Raw genomic sequence first — 13,840 nt, 5'->3', positions numbered from 1 at the left:
GGTGGGAGATGAAGGTAATCCGAATACACGAGTCCTCTGTTAGGGATAGAGCTACGTTCGATCCACCATCTTGAACTTTTATTTTCCAAACTTGATTCTTTTCTTTTTTTTTTTTTTTTTTAAGCGTGAAATTATATAAATTATGATGTAGCTGATATTGATACATAATTATCTGTATGATAATCTGAATGTACAAAGTGTTCAATACTCGTTGATTTTTTTTGATAAAAAATTATGGAAATTATGAGATAGTTAATCGGATATATTGATATAGTTATCTGTATGTATGTGTATGTATATAGTAATTTGAATGTACAAGGTGTTTTATTAGGGACAGAGATATATTTAATCCCCGTGAATTTTTATTTTCCTAACTTGATTTGTGATTTTTTTCCTTTTTTTTTTTTTAAGCGTGAAATTATGTAAATTACAATGTATGATATGATATTGATACATAATTATCTGTATGTACGTATGATAATCTGAATGTACAAAGTGTTCAATCCTCGTTGATTTTTTCTTTGATAAAAAATTATGGAAATTATGAGGTAGTTAATCGGATATATTGATATAGTTATCTGTATGTATGTGTATGTATATAGTAATTTGAATGTACAAGGTGTTTTATTAGGGACAGAGATATATTTAATCCTCGTGGATTTTTATTTTCCAAACTTGATTTGTGATTTTTTTTTTTTTTTAAGAAATTATGTAAATTATATATTTGATCAGGTGTTAATCTATATGATCTACAGTTGTATGTATATATGTATTTGAATGTGGGTATCTTATTAGAAATAGAGATATTTATTTCTAAAATTTGATTTGCTTTTTTTTATTATCATCTATTTTAATTATGATGCTATTGAAATATTGATATAATTATGAATGATGTCGATAAATGTAATTGATCAATATTTTCATAGCGATAGTTTAATATACGTAATGACATGCATCGAGAAAAATCCTTCGCACAAGTGATTCGAAAGTCAATTTAAAATAATATTGTAAATTTTTTACTTGATCTTTATTACGAGATTTATTCATATTTTTTAGAGATTGCGAGACTATCATTGCATTTTGATAATAATGTTTATATACTGTTTTCTGTAAAATCATTAACGTAGAATTTATTTGTACATTTCAATATTAATAAATTAATAATGTACATTTTTTTATGATTTACAATTGTAATTTTTTAATACATTTCATTTATATTTGCATTTATTTTCGTAAAAATACTAAAAATAATTTTAAGAAAAAAAGTAAAATAAAATTTCTATAAATGTTACTTTATAACGTTCTAAATTAAAGATGAAAGATGAAAAAATTTATAACAATATGGCCGATTAATATCGCATTAATTGTTAATAATTATTGTGTGTGAAAATTTGTATGTATAAATTATATTAATGATTTATACAACTCTCACAAAATTAACACTATTGATATATCTTACTATATTTAATATTTTTTTTTATAAATGGTTTCTATCTTTACGTATAAATGACAAGAATACAAGTATTATTGAATAAACTATATTTCTATTTTTATTGAAATAGAAATCCTAGAATTGTTTCTTATTTCTTATGGTGTTACAATAAGTTTATAAGTTAATTTTAAACTTAATTTTAAACTGATAGATCAAGTTGTTTTAAATAAAAAAAATTGTTATAATTATAACATTTAATAAAATTTATAAATCTTTATACAATTATAAAAAATCCAAATCTTTTATTTTATATTTCCATCTTTCTATACAACTAGTATTTTAAAAAGATTACTAAATTCCAATTAAAATTTGAAATTTTTGAATTATTGATATAAATAACTAAATCTAATGGAAATTTACAGACCAAATGGAATTTGTGAATTGATGTGAATATTCTTCAAGTTTGGAGAAGATTTTCCAAACTTGGAAGTTTAAATGTTAGTTAAAGGAAAAAAAAAAAAAAAGATATAGAAAATATTCACTAGGATACAACATTTTTTAAACTTCTCTCTCTTCTGTTTCTTCAGGAAAGTTTCTTCAATTTGAAAGGAATCTCGTGGAATTTGGATTTGTTTCAAAGCTAGAAAACGTAAGAAAAGACGAGAACACAATAGGTTCGGAAACGAGCCAAGAATCGTAGCAAAATTGAGATTCACAATAAAAGAACTATTTGTACCAATATTATTGGAATCTACCTTTAAAGAAAAAAGTAAAATTTCTCTATAATATAAAACATAAGAGGAAGAAGTGTAATTGTTGTATCTCAAAGAAGAAAATGTTAAAACACAGAAATGAATTTTCTATAAAGTTTACATAAGAAAGACATTGAATTTCCAAAAAAATGTAATAATATAATTAATATTAATATTATTAATCTTTAAGAAAATCAGAAAATCACTATAATAACTTATACACAAAAGAAGAATTAAATAAAATATTAATTACAATAATTACTTTAAATCAATCACAATAATAAGAATTATTTCTGTATGAAAATGTTGATTAAGGTTTTTTTCATTCTTTATAATCTTAAACATTAAAAAAATAAAAACTTATACAAACTTTTATATAAAAGCTTTGTTGTAATTTATTTTTCACTCATCACAATTCTAGACATCATTAGTAGTAAAAGTTATTTTTACACAAAAAGATTAATTAAAGTTTATTTTTCACGTTATATTTGATTAAATGAGAAGAAAATGAATCGATTATTTATGATATTTCTATATAACATTTTATTTTCAAGCCGTCTAAAAGATGAAATTAAACTAAGTTAAAATTAATTTTATTAAAAGAGTTATATAATCGCAAAATTGAAATAAAATCTTTGAGAGATGTGCGATTGGATTCATTGGTTTATTGTATGAACGAGTCATGCAACTATGCTTCATTTTTAATATAGAAATATTGAGAAGAAAAAAGAAAAATATTTGAAAAATTTCATTTTATAGAGAGAAAAGTACTTTAAAGTAGATAAATACTTTTCAAAATTATATAACATATAGAACGAATCATGTAGATTTTTAATCATTTCAATTCAAAAAAGCGATAAATCACAATTCAAGCACATAACATTTAAATCATTATAAATTAATCCTATTACGTCTATGCAAAGTTCAAAATTGTAACTTTGGAATGTCAATAACATATCAAATAATTGATACTCAATTGGGTGTAAAAATCTTACAATACCAAGATAACAAAATTCAAGTTCAATCACAATTATAACATATATCTATTCTTAAATAATATCTACATAAAGTTAAAAAAAAAAATTAAAAATTTATCTCTATTCAATCCCTTTAACAAATCCAACATTGCTGAAAAATCGTGCGAGAAGCAATCGAAGTAACTCCTCGAAATTTAAAAAAGTCACGCAGAGCGACATGCCTGTATAGCGCGCCTAGCAACCGCACACTCGCGAAAAGTGTCCGCGTGTTAAATCGGGTTGAGTACGGGCAGAGAAAACCGGGTGGAGAACGGTGGGGGAAAAAAAAAAAAAAAAAAAGAGAAACGAGAAAAAGAAGAAGAAAAAAAACAACGGAAGAGAAAAGTGGGGGGGTGTGGCTCACCTAGGCCCATCTTGCGCTTCAATTTCTTCAACACCTTCATCTTGCTGCGCAGCGGTGCCAGTATGTTGCAATCCCCGTTGTTGTTCTGCGGCTGCAGCTCGGCGGAGGGTTGCTTCCCGGCGGAGTGGTGGTGATGATGGTGCTGGTGGTGCGCGTGGTGCGTCTCGTGATGATGGTGGTGATGGCGGTGGTGGTGATGCTGCTGCTGCTGCTGCTGTTGCACGCTCGCGCCGGGACTGGCGAGGTGGCTGCAGCAGTGACAGGGGTGGCTCTTGCTGCCCTTGACCGCGCACGACGCCCCCATAAATGTAGCCGTGGTGCTCTCGAGGTGACGAGAGCAACCGTGAGGATCCGGGGGGCGGGAGGGAGGGGGCGGAGGGGGGGAGCGGAGGGGGGAGGCAGGAGGAGACGACGAAACACGGGACGGGACACGGAGGTGGACGGACGCGGAGGGCCGAACTTGAGCACCGGCTGATTTCTCACTGATTGCACATAGAGCACACTGCGATGACGTATACAGTCGCGCTGTAGACTGTGTCCAAATGGAACACGGTCTACCGACCGAGTACAAATACGTAAAGAAAATATAATCGGGAGGATCGAGTATAGAATATAATAGGAATAGAAGAAACGGAGAGAAAAAGCGTGATTTTCTCTCGACACACACTCAGTACATATATATATATATATGTTTATATATTGGCTCGAATTGGAAGAGATAGAAGAGGGGTTTGTGATGTGTTGTTAACGTCGAGGGGTGAACGATAAACCGCGTGACACGATAAAACCGAGCAACGTAATCAACAACGCGTAACCATCGAACTCCTGCGTGCCCCTCGAACGGCCAGGGACGACTGACTGTTCGTCGACCGAGCGCCAGAGTATCGCCGAGCCGCGCGCGAGCCACCGACCAATCGGATCCACGCTGCCCCCACCACGCGCGTCCCGACAGCGGTAGTGGGGAGAGTGGCACCTGGTGGACAGCTGCCCCTTACCTGGCCACGACACACCGGGCCACCCCGTGCGCCAACGCGGGGAAGCCGGGGTGGACTCGCTCTGCCTTCTCCCGATACGAGAGAGAGGCGCGGGGTTGGAAATTCGAACTGGTCGCCGCCGACTGCACGAGCATTGATCCTGCTAGACGCGATTACTTTTTCTCTCTCTCTCTCTCTCTCTCTCTTTGCCTGTTTCTACCCCGCGCGGACCGAGAGGAAGAGCATTTTCGAGCCGGACACGGGGATTTCGGCTCAGACGGACCGACACACGGTCCGGTATGGATTTTTTTCCTCGAGTCGATGACTCGTTCCACGGGTTAAATAGTACGCCGCGAGATTTCTGGTGGAAGTGTCCTTCTGGAAACTTAATGGAACGATGAAAGGATTTTTCGGTGATCTTTGATGATTTTTATTAATGTGTGGTTCTTATTAATCCTTTATACTTGATGATATTACTTTTCTTGAATCGATTATATTTTTTCTTGTTACTAAGTGTGGATCTAGTGGAAATTTGAAAATGGAAACAGGATTTAATGGAAAAAATTTCATTTCGTTTCATTCATTTGACGAAATGTAATTTTTTGGTAAATGTAAAATTAATTTCATAAAAGTTTTAGAAAATGTTTTTTGAATATTACATTAATCATAATCGAAGATAAAAATTAATTTTATAGTTGTTTGAAAATAAAAACGAAATTCGTATAAAATTTTTTGAAATAATATTTTCTATATAAGACAATCAAAATGGAAATCAGGAATTTTATTGATTTTTATTTTAATACTCATGTGAATTAAGATAGATTAATAAAATTAGATGCGAAAAGTAATTGATTTTTAGATCGTTGAAGTTTATAGCGAGGATCGACAGCTCTTGGCAAAGAATCAAAGCAACTACTATTTTCTAGATCTACTTTTTATCCTTAATAATATATTCATACGTATACCATGGTAGCTAAATGATTCTTTAATTATTATTTTTATTAATTAATATCCATCTAATATGAAACATCATAAAATTTTTATTTCCTGAATTTATTTTTACAAATATTTTATCTTCCTATAAAAAAATGTTAACGATTATACTTATAATAGATATTTTTCTTAATAAATTTATTTTCTATTAAGGATACTCTTATTTTATTATTTACTTTTTTATTTTCATTAATTTTTATTAATATATATCGTTAATACATACAGAAGTAGTATTTTAACTCATGCAAATAATATGACATGAATATTTAATCGATCTATAAGAAAATAACATTTTGAATAAACAGTTTTAATAATTATTGCCATTATATGTATAAAAAGCTATGTATATATATATATTTTCAGTAAAAATAGAATCATCACTTTTCCATATTATATTTCCATATTGCATTTCAATTAAACAAAATATAAATATTTTATTTATACTTGAATCCAAATACAAATAATACATAAATAATATTTGATGAAAATAATCTCTTTTCATAATTGAATTTTTTATATTTTTATACGAGAAAATGTTTGATACAGTTAAATAAATATTGTATAGAAAAAAATTATAGTCTTGAAATAAATTTTATCGAATAAATATTTTGATACGAAAAATAAAAACTATTAGTGCAACCAGATTTTTTTAATAGATTACAAAAAAAAATATATAAATAAGACATCATTAAAAATTTTACGAGAAAAATCAAATAAAATATTTAAAAAAATATAAGTATATGATTTCAAAATCATAATGAAATTTTTGCTTATAAAAATATTTCTTTCCTATTATTCGTTTCAATTCATTCAAAATTTTCCTAACTCTGCAATAAAATCACTTTTCTTATAATCTAAATAAATTTAATATAAACCAAAAAATAAATGTTTCATTTACAATCAAATCCAAATAACGAATAAATTTAAAAAATTATAAAATTTTTAAACATTTCCTTTATTATTTCTATTCACTTTAATCCACTTCAAAATATTTCCACTCTGCAATAAAGTTACTTTTCCACTAAATTCCTCTTATAATCAAACCATGTATGTACAATATATTCATAACAATTCACTATATTTTATTCACAATCAAATCCGGACACAAATAGTAACTATTCCCTCTGTTATTTCCATTCGTTTTAATTCATCCCAAAATCTTTCCATCTCTGCAATAAACTTGCACTTTCACTCCTAATACATACAAGTATAACAAACTCACGAACGTGACAAATTCGATCGGATTAATAATAAACCAGAACGATTATCTCAACGACGCGGCCTAGCGTCAAAACACGCAATTACACGTAAAGAATGACGCACCACAGATCTGCCATTTTATAATCGTTGTAACGGCTCGATATTCATTATGACGATCCATCACGAGGGAGCTTTGCTCCCTGCGAGAAAATTGGAGCAATGGTGATACCGTGGGCAACTTACGATCCGCCCCAGTGATACGGAAATATGTAAATAGAGTCGTAGAGGAGGCGTCGTGGGTGAGGCATGGCATGGTATTCTCGCGGTTGAAAACGGTCCAAATGGCAACGTTTGCGATCATGAATAATGCAGATGGTATAGGAAGTGTGTGCAACGAGATATCGAGTAAGTAGAGTCCAGAGTCCTTTTGAAACAGGGCAAAACGGGGTCCTCGATTGTAACGAGTGCAACTCGTACACTCGTCAAATTATTGCCGATTAAACTGTGTAAACATAAAGACGTCAATTTCTTGCGGCTTTTTTTATTTTAACTGGTTAGAATTAAACACGTTTTCTTTCCTTACTTTCTTTTCTTGGGCATCGGATATATTACCGCATCGAGGCGATCCGGTAATTGGACAGTTGCAATGGTAAATGAAGAAATTTTTTTTTCTTTATTTATTTTTTTTTTTTTTTACATTATTATATTAATTTGTTGTATCAAATATATTTATTTATTTAGAAGTTTATTTAGTTTAATTTAAATCTAAATTTAAATTTAAATTTCTCTACATGGCTGTAGTCATGCATATAGAATTTAGATTTTTTTTCCAATAAAAGAATAATTTGTTATACTTATTTTTTTTTCTTCTTCGTTATTAAGAATCATGGGATTTATGATGATATTTTATATTTTTTATAAATAATAATTTACAATAAATAATAAGTTTTGAAATAAATTCTTGAAGTGTAAAATATATATTATTAGATTATAATTATTACATGTATTTTTATTACTAATACTTTACTTTTAAACTAATTTCAAAAATGTATGAAGAGAGTTTAATGACTAAATATATTGCTAAATAATATTTGCACGTTTAATTTAATGCTTGAAACTTAATTAGCTAATTGAACTTAAATCATATTTATCGATTGCTTTATTATAAAAAAGAAAATTCTATTATGAATTCTATTAAATTACTTGTTTCAACATTGAATAATTTTCTTATAAGTATAAAAAAAATATATATATCATTAATGAAAAATTTAAATTAATATATATATTATTATTAATAACAATCAGTTAATTGTAACAATTTTAATTTTATGAGTATTTGATGAGCAAATTGCTTCAAATCAAATTAATATAATTTTCAATCAAAGATTTATAATAAACTTCTTAATAAATTCTCAATAAATTTTAAACATTCCATTAAAAATTTCATTTACAACAACCTATTATTATAAATTATGATTACAATTATTATTATTATTATAAATTTTATTAATAAATAAAGTTTCATTCATTATAGATTTTGTCAGATAATTAAAAAAAAGAAAGAAAAGAAAAAAATAATAACAGCGCTTTTTAAATGAAAGATTAAAAATGTAAAAGGCGATCTTTAGAATTCTCTCCTATAATTAAATTAACACGATTCCTGCACTTGGCTCGAATCAGCCAGGCAATGAGCACTCGAGCTGTTCACCGTGACGACCTTGTTTTGGTTTGCCATTTCGAATTACAGGATCGAAGTACAACGGTAGAAATATCGTGTTTCCATGGGATTCGAGATGCGTTTCTGGTCCCATGACAAAGAAATTGAACAAATTGAAAGACGTTGAACAGATACAAGAAATTGGACAAGCTAGATTTTGGAAATCAGTTTTAATATTAATCGATGACTTGAATAAGTATCATTATCACATTCTCGAATAATTCTATCGTGTGTATATATAACGTAGACACGATAAAATTTATTATTCGTGTCACAGGGAATTAAGAATAATCTGAAGAAAATTTAGTCAAATTTAAATTTAATCGTTAATTAAAATGTAAATAATAGATTGTATAATAAAATAATGTAAGATTCTTCCTTTCATTCCTGACAATTCTTAACAACTCAAATCTTATACAGGTACCCTTATAACAACGTTATCTTTTGTAAGAGTTAACAAAAACGTAAATCATTCAAGTTTAATCCATAGCCTGTTTTTATTAAAATGACATCGATGCGGGCTGAAAATCTATAATAGAAATATTCTTATCTTGTAATTTGTATCTCTATTTATCAATTTCCTCAAGGAATATTCGTTTCTTTGAATCAAACGTGATATATACTGGATGAATTTAAATCAAATTTATTTCACGTTTCAAACTAAATTTTCTTTTAAATTTAAAATTATTTACAAATTGTATTTTATTACTTTATGTGTAATGAATTTCTTTTCAAATTTTCATTAATAAAATTGTTCATAATTCCATCCGTTAAAATTAAAAAGTAAATATAAAATATAAAAAAAATTGAAAATTTATTTAAAACAAAATATTTATATTACTATACTACATTATATTTATTTTTAAATAAATTATAAATATATTATAATATTAAAAAATATATCAATCTAGGTGAGCAATCAAAATACAAAAATATTGAAATATAAATAAATCATGACAAATATTGCATATGATTGAGATATATAATAACAAAATATTTAATTTTATTATTTTATTAAAATGTTAGTAAATCATTGAAACTTGAAAAAGATCTATTTTCAGACTAAACAAAAATCCAATTATTTAAATAAAATGCAGACTCTTTAAATAAATAAATTAAAAACAAGTTGTAAATCCTTAAAAAGTAAATTAATTAGCTACGAAAATATTAAACAAATTATTATTAAAACTATTATTATATAAATTTACAATAAACTTTAAAAATTATTTTAAACTCATTAACAAGATCGCCATTAATCTTTTATTTTCACAACCGTTTACATTAAGATAATAGCAATATATATTTAATTTCATCGTTCCATTAGTAGAATTTCTCGTGCCAATAAATCACAGAGAACTCGATTTCCAATAATAGAACGAAAAATAAGAAAAAAACACGATAAATGAAAAAGAAAGAGAAAAAATCGAATTACGACAAACGTATACGAGGAACGTATAATAAAATAGAACGACTATAGAGGGGCACGTTATCGTGCACGTTACACGCAGGAAACCGCATTGCAGTGCCTCTGGAAGTCCTTGCATCAGGAGGAAACTCAATTTGTGAGCCGGTGAGCGGTCGTGCCGAGACACACCGTCTCCATGCATAGACCAGGAACGACGTTTAAGGACACGGAAATTAGATCGAAACGGTGAATGCGGGATCGTTTCGAGGAGGAGGAGGAGGATCGATCGAGGTGAGGAATTGCCTGCTCGAAATCGATACATTGGCGGAGTTCGCCCGCGCGCTCCAAGGTCGGAGGAACGTGGCTCAAGGTTGACATGCATGAATGGTATGATGGTTATCGACACGGAATCTGGTGGTAGGTGATATGGAGGATTGAGAGCATTATGGAATTCGAATAAATAAATATTTAAGTTCGTTATTTTTTTTTTTTTTTATGATAAGATCTTTGAACATGGAAAAGTATGAATAATTGAAAGTGAGAATTAAAGTAATTATTGAAGTATAATTATCGAAAATTGTGTAATGATTGTTGCAAGTGTAATAATTATTTTAGATAATGACTTTAAGTGTCAGTGTGATGCTTATCGATACGAATCTATTTGGTGGTAGATGATATGGAATAAATAAATATTTATGTTTGTATAAATGTTTGGTATTAAGACTTTTAAACATGGAAAAATATGAATAATTAAAAGTGGGAATTAAAGTAAGTAATTATTGAAATAATTAACGAAAATTGTGTAATGATTGTTGCAAGTGTAGTAATTATTTTTGATAATGATTTTAAGTGGTATGATGCTTATCGATACGAAACATGGTGATACGTGATATGGAAGTATTGTGAAATAAATAAATATTTATCTTTGTTTTTTGGTAATGAAACTTTTGAATTAAAATAAGTAATTATTGAAATAATTATCGAAAATTGTGTAATGATCGTTACAAGTGTAGTAATTATTTTTAATAATGACTTTAAGTATCAGTATGATGCTTATCGATACGAAACCTGGTAATTTGGAAGTATTGTGGAATAAATAAATATTTATCTTTGTTTTTTGGTAATGAGACTTTTGAACATGGAAAAGTATGAATAATTAAAAGTGGGAATTAAAATAAAATAAATAATTATTAAAATAATGATCGAAAATTATATAGCGATTGTATAGTAGTTTTAAGTATAGTAATTTTAGATAATGATTTTAAGTGGCATGATGATTATCGATACGAAACCTGATGTACACATATGATATGAAGATTGGAAACATTATGGAATTGGAATAAATAAATATTTGATTTTATTTTTGATGAAATTTTTAAAAATGGAAAAGTATAGTAGTGAAGAATTATTTTAAATATTTATTTTATATGATGAATATGTGAAATTATGCAGTAAAAAGTTAGAGATTTTTTTTATATATAAATAAATATTCAAAATGATATTTTTAGGGAGAAAATTTAGAATTGAGATATAAGATAAGATATTTATTTTAAGTTTGTTTGTTTGTACTGATAAGATTCTTAAAAATAGAAAAATATTATCATTTTAAATATTTATTCTGTAAAAATACTTTTCCAAATAGTTGAAATTTTAAAATAAAAAGTTTCACATTTAATTTTTACAAAAATTCAAAATGATATTTAGAGAAAATTGTGAAATTGGAACATAAAATAACTGTGTTTCAAGTGTTTTATTAGTAATAAAATTTAAAAAATAGAAATAAGAAAATATTGATTTTGAATATCTACTTTAAAAAATTATAAAATAAATATATATAAAAATAAATATAAATAAATAATAATAAAGAATTATTAGGTATATTATACCTTTATAAAATGAAATTTTAAAAATGTTATTATTATATAACAATATATTTATACAAATGAAAATAATTATTCACGAATTTTTTTCTTACATAATAGAAAGAATTATGGTAAAGAGAAATATCAATGACTATTTTCTTTTTCTTTGATCATTTTAAAATATTATAATAAATGAAATATAATCAATTCATCATAATAATAATTTGTTAGATAGATATTATTTGTTGATTAAATATTAATCTGATTAATGATAAATGATTATTATTTATCTATACACATATATTTGAATAAAATAACATTATATAAAAATATATTATCAGTCTTTTTTTTTATTCATAAATTCTTTCATTATTCCTTAAAAATTTTAGTTAACATCAAATCTTAACATATTTAATATCATATAAAAATATATATTATCAGTCTTTTCTTTTATTCATAAATTCTTTCATTATTCCTTAAAAATTTTACTTAACATCAAATTTAAAAACATAAATTAAATAACATAAAATATTTAAATAAAATATAAATATTATAATAATGAAAATATAAGATATTAATTAATGAAAGATATACCTATTATGACAATAAACTATTAATACATATATCACATAATATATATATATATATATACACTGTAGAATTCTTTTACTAATAATTTTTTATTAATAATAATTCTAATATTAATTTTAATTTATATCCTACTTGTTAATCACAACAAATCAAATTGATTAAAATTTTAATACATTTCAATTTTACGTTCTGTCACATCATGAGTAAATAATCATATGACTTTACGATGACTATCGGTAAATTAGTGGAATTTGTTTACATCAATCACCTCCACAGCAACAGGTTAAACGAAAAACCTAAAAAGGGGAACATTTTACGAGGTCAGGAAGGGCAATGTTTATCGAAGAAGGCATTTTTAGACCCTCATTACCGAGGGGTAGCTTCCACCCTTTCTCACTGCGACTATCGACACGTGACCATCCCATTTTCACCCTATTCGATTTCATGGTTTAGAAGATGTCTACTTAAATCCTTACAACCCTGCCTTCGTTCATTCATGATTTAAAGATAGTGAAAAAAAAAAAAAAGAAAGAAAAAGAAGAAGAAAAGAAAAAAGAAAAGACGAAAACAGGTTAAACGAGCAAAGTGCGTGTCGAATATCATTTTATGCACTCGACTCTGTGATTCGTATACAGTTACCAGCGTGAAATCGTATGAATATTCATGAAATATGTATTTTAAACTTATTTCTATTTTTTGTTCTCTTCTTTTGATTTTTTCATAAGATATCAGATTAGTTTTTTACGTTTAGAAAATTATTTCTATTTACGATAATTGAAAATTGTAATAAGAGATTGGTGTTAGATAACTATATTAAAATACGTTATATTTGAAACCTTTTCTCTTTTTTGTACTTTTTCTTGTTAAATGAGATTGCTCGATTAAGAAGATTAATTAATCATTCAATCTGGCGAGTTACTTTTATCTTATGAAATGTAAAGCAAAATTTCTTCGAAGATAAGAAAAACATCCTTCTGTATTAATTATTTATTAATGGTGGAAATATGTTATAATATATGGATCTATTCCATCAAAAGTATAAAATATATTTATTGTTTAGTTATTTATATATACAACATTGGACATGAAAGATAACAAATTAAATTAAATTCAATTATTCAAGTTCAAAGTTAAATCAATAATTAAATAATAAAGAGATAAAAATATACAGAATTGTGTTATTTTTTGTATGCTAAAATTTGTTATAAGACTAATAATGATTTTTCATTTTTTAATTCAATCTCAAGCATTAATTTCAATTTTGTAATCTTTTGTACTTTACATGATAAAAGTCAATAAATGTATTTGAAAATATGAATTAAATATCGTTCAAATTTATCTACGATTTTATTAATATACTTATTGTATTATAATATTGTTAATATTAATAGTATTACAATGATCATATACATAGTAATAGTTTTGTAAAAAATAGTAAATAAATTTTTAAATCAATAGAAGTGTAAATTTTAAATATTTTGACACAAAAAGAAATAAACTAATATCATTTTATAATAAATAATCTATAAATATT

The 13,840-nt window shown here is 26.9% G+C and overlaps 1 protein-coding gene across 2 annotated transcripts in view; it reads right to left on the bottom strand.

The window, feature by feature from the left end:
• LOC724242 (protein neuralized) overlaps window positions 1–13,840 on the bottom strand; it is a 179,758-nt gene that overhangs the window by 82,376 nt on the left and 83,542 nt on the right. Inside the window, exon 1 of one of the 2 annotated variants that reach the window (XM_001120035.5) lies at window positions 3,565–4,477. The exons of the other annotated variant lie outside the window; for it this stretch is intronic. Within the exon in view, the coding sequence (XP_001120035.3) occupies window positions 3,565–3,868 (304 nt within the window). The 5' untranslated portion in view covers window positions 3,869–4,477. Of the gene's footprint in view, window positions 1–3,564; window positions 4,478–13,840 lie in introns of those variants that run through there. 2 annotated transcript variants of the gene reach the window in all.

This window comes from Apis mellifera, linkage group LG12 (assembly GCF_003254395.2).
Source record: "Apis mellifera strain DH4 linkage group LG12, Amel_HAv3.1, whole genome shotgun sequence".
Taxonomy (NCBI): Eukaryota; Metazoa; Arthropoda; class Insecta; order Hymenoptera; family Apidae; genus Apis; species Apis mellifera.
The sequence above is the reverse complement of the archived record's forward strand: the minus strand, read 5'-3'. Positions and strand labels throughout refer to the sequence as shown.